The 13334-nt window shown below is 38.2% G+C and overlaps 1 protein-coding gene across 4 annotated transcripts in view; it reads right to left on the bottom strand.

Moving 5' to 3' along the window:
• The window catches only part of LOC143741087 (ephrin type-A receptor 3-like), a 162370-nt gene extending 154806 nt beyond the window's left edge, over window positions 1-7564 (bottom strand). The window contains exons 1-2 of one of the 4 annotated variants that reach the window (XM_077233439.1): window positions 7347-7494; window positions 1369-1578 (exon numbers count right to left, since the gene is read on the bottom strand). Coding sequence is in view for 3 of the 4 variants with exons in the window: in XM_077233431.1 (XP_077089546.1) it covers window positions 7347-7440 (94 nt within the window). In the remaining variant the exon portion in view is untranslated. Of the gene's footprint in view, window positions 1-1368; window positions 1579-7346 lie in introns of all 4 variants that reach the window. The other 3 variants (XM_077233431.1, XM_077233458.1, XM_077233448.1) reach the window with 3 other exon arrangements.
• Window positions 7565-13334: the final 5770 nt, after the last annotated feature.

Here is a 13334-nt window from a genome sequence, read left to right as displayed (position 1 = left end):
GATTCTTGATTTCATATATTAAATTAATAACATAAAATATGTGATAGTGTGATATTCTAATATGCTCAAGAAACTATTTTTGTATTATATAATTATCAATGTTGACAGCGGTGCAGCTTAATGTTTTTGTGGAAACTGTGATGCATTTTTTTCTGGATTCTTTTGATAAATAGATATTTGTTCAAATGTACATAATTTATTTGAAATATAAATATTTTACTATCACTTTTTATCAATTTAATGCATCCTCGCTAAGTAAAAGTATTAATTTATTTTTAAAAAATCTTGATTCCAAACTTTTGAATCATATTGTATACAAAATAAAAGCAGAAAAACTGTGCATAATTATATACAATGTAATATGTAGTTCTCTATATTATATAAATATGGTTTGGATCAATGTGTAAAAAGTCCTATAGAAATAAAATACATTTTTGAGAGAAAATCTGCATGACATGTAGAGGTGTAACAATATATCGTGTCACAATATTTTGAAATACAAACATGCAACAATATGTATCGTGGATAGTGACAATATGTATTGTGTATAGTTCACCCAAAATAAAAATTACTGTGTGAGAAAAAAATTAAAGTTTTAGTGTCAGTACTACATTAAACTGCTATATATCATGTTGAATATAATGTATCATAATGCAATGGGGGAATATCCGTGGGTCCTTATAATGCCAAATGTCTTGTTACCAGTAAAAAGTGGCCTACATTATTTTAAATATATCTAGTAAGTGTCAGAGATCAAGCATATTCGTCTAAAATAATTCTGTTTTCAGTTTCAGAATCATGAATATTTTTATTCTGGTGTCACTATTGTCCTGTGCATTGGGTTATCAGCACCAAGTCCAAGCCTATTCATTTCCATCCCCAATGTAATATGTTTAGCTGTAATTAGCTGTATTCAGAAAATCTAGCGGCAAGCAACACCAAAATATATGTCAGATACAGATTTTAAATAGCACTAAAAAAATACTGAGGAAAATCTTGTAAATTGAAAAAAATGGCATCTGTTTGCCCCATGAAAGTACTGTAAAATGTATCTAGAGCACCCCAAATCCAGACAAGCACTGACACACACGAAACTGAGTACAGGAGAGAAGGAAAGCTGAATACACTCGCATACGCACACACATGCACTCTGACAATCACACAGGAGGACAAAGCTTGGAGTCACGGGAATACAAAGCTTTAGAAGACAAGATTTTTGAATGACAGCATCCTCAAGTCCCTTGGCACCAAATTGGCCACAGAAGGGAAAGAGTGAGAGAAAGCGGAAAATGAAAAGAGTGTGAATGACTGAGAGAGAAAGAGAGAGACTTTCAGTAAGTCCAGGCTAAAGCTCATTGGCATACAAACCCTTCCCACAAACACATCTCCATTCTGCCTCTTTTTTCCCCCATCAGCTGCCAGGTCATCCTGCTATTGTGCTGCCAACATCAGCCCCGGCCTGGAGAGTGCATGGAGAATGAAGCCCTCAGACAATGACCACTCTTTTCCTCTCCTTTTCATCTCTTTCATTCTCATTTTCCTCTGCCATTTCCCGCTGGCCATCAGACTCTACAAGGACTGAACAAAAAGACCACAAAAATTCCCATAATGACCTGGCTGCTGGATGGAAAAGGTTTGACTCCATTCACAAATCTGAGTATCCCTGATTTGTGATTAATGCATGAGGTAAATATTTCAGATAAATATTTAACCTAAAGGGATAGTTGAGAAATTCTGTCATTTACTCACCGTCAAATTTATTTCTTCTGCTGAACACAAAAGAACACAAAAGAAGATATTTTAAAGAATATGAGTACCCAAACAGTTGATGAGCCGCAATGACTTTCATAGTATGGAAAAAAATAAAAAATACTGTGGAAGTCAATGGGGCTCATCAACCGGCATTCTACATTACCAACATTACAGACATTCTTCAAAATATCTTCTTTTGTGTTCAGAAGAAAGAAAGAAATTCATACAAGTTTGGAACAACTTGACGGTGAGTAAATGATGACAGAATTAACATTTTTGGGTGAACTATCCTTTAATGGATGTAGCCCAAATTGTAATAGATGTTTTTTATTTACACAAAAATAAATAATGATAATAATAAATTAAATGTATAATTGTTTAATTATCTAAAAAATTATTCAACTGATGAATTAAATTGTTTAATTAAATATTAAAAAAATGTCAGCACATTTTTTTTTGAAATTACTCACTTTAGAAACATTACTACAAAAAATTTTTCAGTTTTTGACCAATGTCACTGTATTCTGTCACATTGTTGTAGAAGTGGGTTGTATGACACTAGAAACCTAAAAGGAAATCGTGAATTAATTTTCAGTATCATCTTCTCACAAACCTCATTCAATCCATTTTCAGTGCACTTACTTGTGACCACCAATAGTTTTGTGGTACATTATCGTATCACTTTAACTATTTTCCAACAAAAAAATTCTGCCCCATCTTTATAACATGACCAGGCTGTATTATTTTCCAGTTAAGAGGCGCATTACTTAAATTACACCTCTTTTATCACTGTGTGTTGACCGTCTAAAGTGCCGTCTCAAGAACCGCATAAGACTGGATCAGGTCACAAAGACAGTATGTGATATCAGAGTGACCCAGGAAGCTGGCTGTCCAGAGCAGGATGTTGGTTTTGGCTTTTGAAAAAAGATGCTCCTCAGGTGAGTGGGGAGAAGTCGGTGGCAAGGTCGCATTCCATCGAAATGTAAATCCAGCCATCGTTTGACCCATCGCACAGGAGGAGCTAGCGTAGACAAGCTGAGCAAACAGCCCACCATCAGCTCTGACTCACAGAAAACAGAGACTCAAAGCATACGGGACGGAGGCAGTGAGAGATTTCACCCGGTCAATAACACAGAGCCGAGCAAATTGAAAAACCCTGCTGTTTGTTTAGTGCTGCAGTAAGGCGGCGATTCTCCGAGCACAATCGCCTCTCCAAACCGCACAAAAAAGAGAGAAGCCGAGGCCAAAGGCAGGCAGATGAATTCAATTATAACAAATAAAAGGTCAAGACTGGGACCCAGCAAGACCGCAGGGAGAGCGGAGCACACAGCGTGATGTTTAGAGTCAGGCTCCATTGTGTTGACTAGCCTGCTAATGAGCTTCCAGTCAGAGAACCGGTAGCTGAACATGAGTGTCAGAGGCGTTCATTTGTAGAAACAGAAAGGAAAGAGCGAGAGAGTTAAAAAAAGAGGGGACAGTGCAGCTCATTTGTCAGAGACACAAGTAGTTGTAGCTGACAGGGCAATGCTTTGTGCCCGCAGAACAGAGGGCATCCCATTGAATATAGGTCACCAGCCCAGCATGTCACAAAAAGGGTTCCTTTACCAAAACAATATAGAACCCCAAACAATGACCTGAGCTCAACCAAAACAAATAACTGATCACGTAAAATGATCCTTCTTAGAAAAAAATCTTGTTTATATTCTGCAGTTTGGCAATTAATGTTGTTTGCAAACTTCAAGACTGATGATGTCTTAAAATCAATAGCTATCCGTCTACCCCCTACCTTTTTCACCGATTTGAATTTCATTGCTAATACTATTGGCAATCCATTATCTGGCTTGAGCCATTGTGTGTCCAGAAAATCATTTGCCCTCAGACTTTGGTCATGTGTGGTGATAATAGTGTGTATGGTGGGAAATTAAGATGCCTCCAAAGGTCTTTTTTATGATTGCACATTGCTGTGCGACCCACAGCGTAAAGACATCAGTAATCCCAGTAATAGAGGTGAATCAGAGCAGTGGGGCGGCCAATCAATGTCCACGTCAGCTCAAGGTCATGAACAAAATAATGATGGTGATAAAAGCAATCCAATTACACTGATGTGATTAATCATAGAATATATATATATATTCCCATTCCAATTACATAGTTAAACAAGTATAATCGATAAATAGATCAATAGTTTCCTAAGAAAGACTCTAGTAATCTCAAATGTATCAACTCGAAGAGATCTCAAAGAAATTACAAATTTGGACTTTCTTTGTTCAGCAGAACATAAAAGAATATATTTTGAAGAATGTACGGACTGTTTAAACAATGCAAGTCAATGTGGCCCAAAAGAACATTGGACCACATTGATGTTTAGTTCAATGTATGCACCAAAAAAGAATGTCATCATCATACCTGTTTGGAACTAGATGAGACCAGTTGCAATCTAAAGTCAAAGATTTCAATACTCAAACACTTATTTTTACCCAAAACCAAATGATCTGAGGTATGCTATCCAAATTAATATTATTGTATACAGTATAGCAACAAATATCTTTTTTTGTGTGTTCCTATTTTAATTTCTCCAGAGACATTTGTGGAAAAAGTTTGAGATAAACTTTTGTGAAATCAGATGTATGTCTACTTAGCTATCTATATATCCAACAGCTAAATAGATAGAAAGAAAGAAAGACTGAATGGCTGGATGGCTGGATGGATGGATGATGCAATTGTATAGTTTGATTCTAATTTTAGAATATATATTGACTTGCTGTAATCTAGCAAATCAAATATACATTATCATAAGAGCATGTATCCTTGATTTTGTGTGTGTTGTGTGTCCCTCTCTTGCTTGTTTTAGCCGAGGCATTTGGCCATAGGGGCACTCTAATCCAGACTGTTTAAACCTAGAGAAAAGGCAGAGAACAGAGGCTCCTTCACAAACAGACCCTGTTCCCCTGGGGGGAAGCTGAACCACTAATCCTGCTGCCCAGTAAATGAAAGCATGCAACAGGGACAGGTCACCCAAACTCGCTAGAAGGGAGGAAAGAGAGAGGAATATCACAGAAGTAAAAACGGCCCATGGCAGAGAATACTAATCTAGAGCAAAAGAAGCGGAAGAAAAAAACATAAATCAATGACCATTCCAGGGGTTCAGCAAAAAGATTAAATGTTCATTTTAAGCCATTAAACCGAATTAAGCTCGCCAACCCAGATCAGACTCAATATAATCTTTTCTCAAGCAGGTGGTGGTATGAAACCTCTGCTGTAAGCGCTCTTCTTCATTTTATTGTAAATTTAGGTTTGACTAATTTGTGTACATTTGTGTGCTTGTTCAAACTGCAAGAGTCTGCAAAACATGCCTGTGATGTGTCGGCATAATAGCGTTAAGATCTGAAAAGGGATCCAAATCTCAACCCAATATAGTGAAATAAAAACAGATTTTTCGGTTTCTGCCCCAAGTGTTTTATTTCCTATATTTACAAAATTGTGCTAAGATCCAGCGCAAAACAAAAGCTTCACAAAATAATTCTAGTGCTGCAAGGCGCCCTCTGTTGTTCACATTAGCTACTGCACTGTCCCCTGACCTCTCAGAATACATTCCTTCTTAGATGACTTCCACATTTTGGTCCATATGTGGCAAATGACTCCCGTGTCATTGTGTTCGCATTGCTCCACTGTAACATGGCACCCGCACTCCCACTGCGGCTTAAAATAACAAACGTTGGTCAGTCTTACGGATCGGCGAGCAAGCACAGCGGGCGTCCTGCAGATTAGACGACGTTATTTACAGTCATATAGAGCACAGCAGAGCATGGCGGAGACAAAGCAGAAGAGACTGTGCTTTTGCACTGAAAGTCACTTGATGAACGGTTATGCACTCCGGTCACATACACACAAAAACACACAAGCTACTGCGAAAACATGCAAAGACATGGGGCAGTCGACTAAAGTCAGCCAATTAGGCCGATAACAGAGGGGAAGGTTCAGATGAAAGCAGAAAACATTATAAAGAGGAAAGAGGCTAGAAGAACAAGCCCTGCTTGGAGAGAAAAAGAGAGAAAGAGCGAGAGCGGCTCCCAGTCACCGGACTGCCACAGAGACCAACACTAGAAAAGCACTATTTAGTCCTTCTATTGGGCACAAAATGATTTGTCTTTTATTTCCATTCGTTAAACTCAGTTTCATCATCCACTCAAATGAATTTTTTCTCCAACGAAAGGCATTTTCTTCAGGTTTTAAGGGTTGCCATTGGTGCAATCTAAATGCTTTCTGATATTCAAAAAGCAGATTTATTTGTTCATGCAATTGACTTAATTCACTGAAAAGACCAAGAAAACAAGTTATTGCACTCTTCTGCTCGGGATAAGAAATTACTTCAAAAGCACTGCATCTCGATGGAATCATTATCCTCATTGTCTATCTAGGATGGATTTTCCTGAACTCTAATTCCAACATTTGACATTTAAGGGATAAGCTGTGCCAAAAAAAGAAGCTTGTTCATAAGGTCTGACTGACACACACACACACACACACACACACACACACAAACACTGAAACCATATTGAAATATTTGCTGCAACTCACAGCTCTGGCACACATAGATAAAAAATGATCTTTGAGAGGATAAATATACTTTAAACCTTCATTCCAAGTACATTAATATAACCATAGATTACCATTCTACATTTATTTTCAAATAAAGTGCTAAATTGGCCAGCTTTGTGTGTTTTCACTCTTGTGGCAGGGAACTGGTACTTGTATGCTATTTCAGGATTTTTTTATTTATTTAACAGATTGTGGAACAGATTTGTCTTGCGTGCATTGAGACTGCTATATAGAAAAGATGCACACGCCATTAACAAATTACCTTATGGTCACTGATAAATGATCAGGCTTATAGAGACTTCCAGTTCTCTCTATATCCTGCTTGCCATACGGCACATTGTACACAATACATGCATCAATTCTGGACAGTCGACTCATGACAAGTTCTTCTTTTTGTTTAATTTTTTTTTTTTAATCCTTAGCTAGATGATTTATTATATATACATATATTCGTAAACAACGTAAACACTTTAATATAACATTAAATTCCATTTTATTTATTTAAAAAAAAAACATTACTGAACTTTTTTTCAGTGACTTTCCAATAGAAGAGGAAACAGTTTACTGCTTAATTTTAAATATTTAAAAATGTTCAAAAATGGCTTTCATATAGCCATAACTCCATACAACAAATTATGGTAGCAAATATATTCATTAATAATAACACTTGTGACGATGTGCCATCGTTTTCATTAATCACTGGCACGTGCACAGTGTAAAATACGTATATCATAAACGTCCAGCTGCAATCCACCGGTAACACTTAGAGCGAGTTCTACTGGACATGGACAGGCATGATGAACTCTAATATTTCAACAAACCCTACTTAAAAACACATGCACTTGCTAGTTTTCCTCTGCTTGCTTAATTAGCCTTGTGCATGGCTTATAGGAACCACATCATCCATACAGCGCACTTCAGTAAACTGTGTCTCCCGCAAACCTCAGCCATTCATAAACCCTATTCTTTACTTGTTAAACTCAAAGTCCTCATACCTTCATTCTCTGGGTAATTCCGTAAGGCTTGACTCGGCGTGAGGGAGGATAAGAGAAAGAAAAGTAGGGACGGATAAATCCAAAGGGTTGCCATTTTCAGGCTGCGCTGGGCGCGCGCTGCATCCCTCTCGCTGTAGAAAGTTACTGAGGCTCGCGATCAGAGCTGAAGTGAGGAGAGGAGAGCAGGAGAGGAGAGGGAGGGTCCGGTTAGCCTCGGCGTGTCAATCATCCCGGGCTGCCAGGGAAACGGAGGACGGCGGGAGGCGCGCTGGTGCTTTTAAAGGCGCGAGCTCGATAAAGATCTCAACCGCCACAGAGAAACTGAAGGAAGCGCAGACGATGACAGCTGACAAATTTCATTTTAGACTGGCTTTAAACTGCTTAATTAAAGTATCTTTACTTGTAGCGTCACTTTGCACAAGTTTGTCATGTAAGCTATATTAGGCTGTAAAGAGAAAACGTCTCGTAGTACGAAACTAAACAAATATGCAATAATTTAAGTGATTCTCATATTATTAGCAATCGCTATAAAATTGCGCTTCGCTTAAATACTGTACAAATTTATTTTTAGGAAGAATTTTTGGACTAATGTTCAAAAAAGCATGCAGGATACAGACTTAATCCAAAATATACTTTAGCCAAGTAGCCTAGCCTACGTGAACGCTATTTTTTGCTGCACATTATCGATTTATTATATTAGCATTGTCAGTTTTCTCTTTCATGCTTGTGGCTGTATCCAAAATCACTCACATTCTCTCATTCACTATAGGCCTACCTAAGTAGTCATTCACTATAGGCCTACCTAAGTAGTCCACGGAAGGAGTGATTGAAAACAAATGAGCCAATTCGTACACTGAAGGTGCATCCCAATTTGCATACGTATGCACTATTCTATATAATTTTGTAGTATAAATAGTGCAAGTAGTGAGTTCACAATGAAAATTCCAAAAAGAAAAAGTGCACTTTAAAAACGTAAATTATGCACTTAACCGGAAAAAAATACTGTGGGACGTTGGACACTTAATGCAGTTGCAGCCCTCCTTAAGGGGAAGGGCTATCAGACTCCAATGTTAAAATGAGAAAATAACCATATAAAATTAATTCACCACACAGTTGAATACAGTTTAAGGGCATAGTGTATTCTGCCATTTGGAACACTATTTGAGTGTGCCGGAAGGGCTACCACTTTTTGCATATATTTTGCTTGCTGTTGCAAATTGCATTATGGGTATGAGCCATTGAGTGTACATCAGTTGTATACTAATATACTTATAGTCGATTTCGGACACCTCTACAAATGGTTTCCCCCTAAATGATTGCACTAGATGAGATTTTGGACAGAGCTTGGGAAACTGCAGTCATGACTAAGCTGCCATGGCAGAGCAACAAAAACAAACAGTGCCATAGAGGGGAGCAGGCATGTGGTCAGAACCCAGAAGTCTAATTCGCCGCTGGTTCCTTTGAGATTTTTCTATGGGTTTTCTATTTATGAGTAAAATAAAGCCTGTGGTAAACATAACTTGGCAATACTTTGACGTTTTGTTCTAAACACACATTCACAACCCAAGCTGTCTTATCTAGTTACTACAAAACGTAGCCTACATTTAAAAAAAATGAACATAACTGCTTAAAAAATCATGTTTTGGCTATGGGTATAATTTACGTTGTAGAACAAAACATCAAAGTATAGTTAAGTTATGTTTACCACAGGTTTTATTTTACACATAAATCGAAAAACCCCACAGAAAAATCTCAAAGGAACGAGAGGCATATTACTCTTCAGGGTTCTGACGTCATACCTGCACCACTCTGTTTCATCATACTTTTAAAGGGGTCATGAACTGGCTTTTTAAAAAAAATTATATTGTTGTCTGAGGTCAACTTATGACGCTCGCTTGGTTTTTACATTAAAAAACATCAAAATGAATAAGTAATAGGCTATTTTCAACCCTAGTTTTGAGCCTAGCTCAAAAACGCTCGGTTTTTATGGGCGTCTCGCATTGAAGACTTGGAAATAAACGCCCACTGCTGTGAGTGGATAACAGTTTTGCATAATAATGAGTTTCAACTCACTCGTCAGTGCACGTGGGGGAAATTGTTTTGAAAACCTCCAATGTTGCAAAATGGCAACCGGAATGATTCGCCCATACATGTTCGACCCAGAGTCCGATCCCGAATCGCAGGACAATGAACCAACAACACCTCAAATACAACGGATACTTCAGCCTGTGACAGCGTGGTAAGTTATTGTTAATTGTTTATGCTACTTCTAATGTAGGCTATCTTTAATGTTTTTATAGAAATTTTACTCACATAAGAGTGTTGCACCATTCCTGTCGGATCCAATATAGAAGGCACAGCACCGTTTTTAAATGTTAATCGGTCTGCAAATCCTGTCTCGACCTGTGTCTTGTTTACAAAACAGTCCTCGGCGAAATGAAGCGAACAAACGGACAATGTTTTACCCACATCAGCTGGAACCTCATTAAAAATAAATTTTAACCATGCATTCCTATTGGAATCCAGAGGAATCTTATGCAGCGACTGTCTTCTTCCACAACCAGGCACTGCACAATATTTAGTAAACGGCATGTTTACTGCTCGGTAGCTCGATCCGGTTTGTCATCACGAGGTAGGCCTATGTTATTTAGCTATGCGTGTAATGCGCGAATCGGTGGGCGGGGCTAACCCGGCCGTGTTGAAGTAGGCGTTGATCTTCTTCTGCGGGGGTGGTGTTTTATCCTCTTTGACGTCATAGTTCCCCAGTTTGAAAAACGAGTCGTTTGCTGAGCATGGTGTCAATAAAAGCATTTATTGGACTAACAAGGACTTTTTCAGTTCTGAAACTTACAGGATATTCTTATAATATGGTGACCTCTTAGATTTCAAAAGCTCAAGGAAAATTTTATTTCTCAGTTCATCACCCCTTTAAGTGTGTTTTCATAAAGCTCATAACTAAAAAAAAAGCATGCTGATGTGATTAATATTTGAGTAATAACTTAAACTAAATTAAAATCTTACTGGTCAATTCGCTAGTGTGCCACCATTGTTTCCAAATGACGTATTGTTAGGTAGAAAAAAGAAAACGTCTCGTATTAACATGGAAAGCAAACAAGATTTACGTCATTCTTAAATTATTTGCTATATAAAGCTTTATGACATATTTACAAAGCATTCAAAGTACAGATTACACCAAGAAGTCAGACATGCTTTAGTCTGGGAGGCTTAAACCTTGTCTGTGAAAACATAAAATATATTATGAGAAATGTCTCAGCGTTTTTTGTCCAATGGACAGCAAACCTGTCAATGGTCTGCAAAACAAAACTTTTCTTCTTTTTGAAGAATGTTGATACTAAAAATCTTTAAAATATATATTTTTTTAAGCTGAACACTGACCAGTGAAACCAGCATTACTTTATCCATTTGCTCTTTGCTCCAACTGGGACTTTCTATGTGTCCAATTAAGACAGCAATTTACACCCCATACAGGCTGCATGCCAATGACCTAATTTCCCCATGGGGTAAAATAAGAAAAGGTTTTCAGCATGCTTCATTCATCTAGTAACAAAACTCTGCTTCGTCATGGCAACACTATCAATGATGTGACAAGGCTTTCAGACTCCTCAACTAACATCAACCCCCATCTATGGCTGTGTGTGTGATGTCTGACACTTACAGTCCTCATAGTCGCTGTGGATTGACTCTGAAAGCTACTGTAAAGTGCAGTGTCAGCTTCTGCTCTTCAGGAGAAACCAACAAAGTCAAGGCAGAGTATATGAAATATGTCTGCAATATTCCTCTTTTCTCTTTCATAAAACAAATGGCCATTAGAGGAGGATAGAGAGCTATTGTTAAGATTTCCTCATAGAATCACTTCCTGGTGTACATTTACCTTCAGTCAGTGCTGTTCAACACACACACACACACACACACACACACACACACACACACACACACACACACACACACACACACACACACACACACACACACACACACACACACACACACACACACACACACACACACACACACACACACACACACACACACATACACACACACACAAAAAAAAACTTTATTCTCACACACCTTTCTTCTCAGACTAATGCATGTGCCATTTGTGCATTTCTGCCATTCTGTGTCATTTTGAGACACATCAAAGCTTAATGGTTGACTTTTTGTCCAAAATAAATGCTTCACTCTCTACCTTTTTTTTTTTAGCACATTTCTGAAAGGATTGAACTCTGGTCACCTGCTTTCTCCCCCGTTCACCCTCAAAGGTCAGCCAGTTATAATGGCTTGGATTGAGGGCCAAATCTAACTCTTCATTCTACAGATTGTTCTATTTGGCAGGTTGTGCTGTTGTGAAGATTCATTGCTGTAAGGAAACTCACGACAAAAAAAAGCCACATGCACATGAAACCACCAAAGAAAGCAATCCGTTGACCTCAAAAACAGTAAGATATGCAGGTGTATTTTGCCTGTTACTTTACTCATAAAATGTACATTTACACATACACACACACACACACACACACGCACACACACACACACACACACACACACACACACACACACACACACACACACACACACACACAACTGTTCAGTAAGATTATAATACTTTTAGAAAGTAATACTTTTATTGAACAATGATGCATTTCATTGATGATAAAAAAAGTAAAGACGTTTCTATTTCTGTTTTCTATATACATTTTTTTTTCACAGCTGTTTGAATAAAAGAATCCTAAAAATATCCACAAAAATATTAAGCAGCACAACTTTTTTTAACTCTGACAATAACAAATAAAAGTTTTTTAGCACCAAATCAGCATTTTAGAGTGTTCACAATGCAGTTTTTTTACTGTATTTTTGATGAAGGAACATAAGAGACTTCTTATCTTACCACATTACTTACCAACTCCAAACAAACACAGATACAATATAACACATATATAATAATAATATAATATAATATAATATAATACACCGTATAATATAATACACTGTATAATATAATACACTTTATAATATAATATAATATAATATAATATAATATAATATATCACTGAAGTCCCAAAAATTCAGTCCAGGTTTCAACCTCCAGCTGAAGCCACTGCGCTTGTGGTACTACAGGCCCAGGGCTCGCTGAAAGGGTCGTCTGCCATGCTGAATTCACCTAACACTCTAACAGGCTTTTCAGAGCTACTCACTCGTGTGTTAATGTCTCTATTGTGGTGGACCAAACATTTAATGGCCAGCAGTTTGGTGCTCGCATTTAGAGGAAAAGAAAGGCTTTTTATGAGGAGGAGGGGACACTGATCCAGAGACCCTCTGGACATCACAGACCGCCAACGAGGGGCGGGCTGGACGAGGCTAATGGGTAAAGAAAGAGAGAGAAAGTTGAACAGCGTGGGGCCGTGTGCCTCGGGTTCCAAGATAGATAGTTTGAGCGTGAGGAACATAATGGAGGGATGGAGAGTGATAGTCTGCTCATGAACTGAAGAAAGCATATTGAGAGATGAGTGTAGGGATGGGGGAGGAGGTATAACCATAACGGAGAAAGTAACTCCAGTGCAACTGAACCACATGGCATGCAGCGTGCAGCAGGTAATTCATCATGTCTGAGTTTGCAAGGGACTGCACACACAAAAGTGAGACTGTGGGAAAGCCCAGGACAACAATGCAAGCTTACAAGATCCCCCCATAAACACCCCCCTGTTCTCCTCTCCCATCTCCTAAGAAATCCCTCCCTGAGCAAAGAACTTCGCCTGCCACACTGTAAAGCAGACAGCCATTCATCCCATTCCAATAAGTAGAAAGTGAAAGAGAATAAGAAGTACTTTGTGCATCCTAGTTGCCAGTCACTATTTCACACTCTTTCTCTCTTTCTGTGCACATAATGTTGTTGTCAGGTCTGCGATTACTTGATAAGACATGATGATAAAGATCACTGAGATAGCCAAAGCCTTTCAAAGCTTTATC

Source organism: Siphateles boraxobius, unplaced genomic scaffold (assembly GCF_051911475.1).
Source record: "Siphateles boraxobius isolate OS27281-9 unplaced genomic scaffold, OSU_SipBor_1 1, whole genome shotgun sequence".
Classification (NCBI taxonomy): Eukaryota; Metazoa; Chordata; class Actinopteri; order Cypriniformes; family Leuciscidae; genus Siphateles; species Siphateles boraxobius.
The sequence above is the reverse complement of the archived record's forward strand: the minus strand, read 5'-3'. Positions and strand labels throughout refer to the sequence as shown.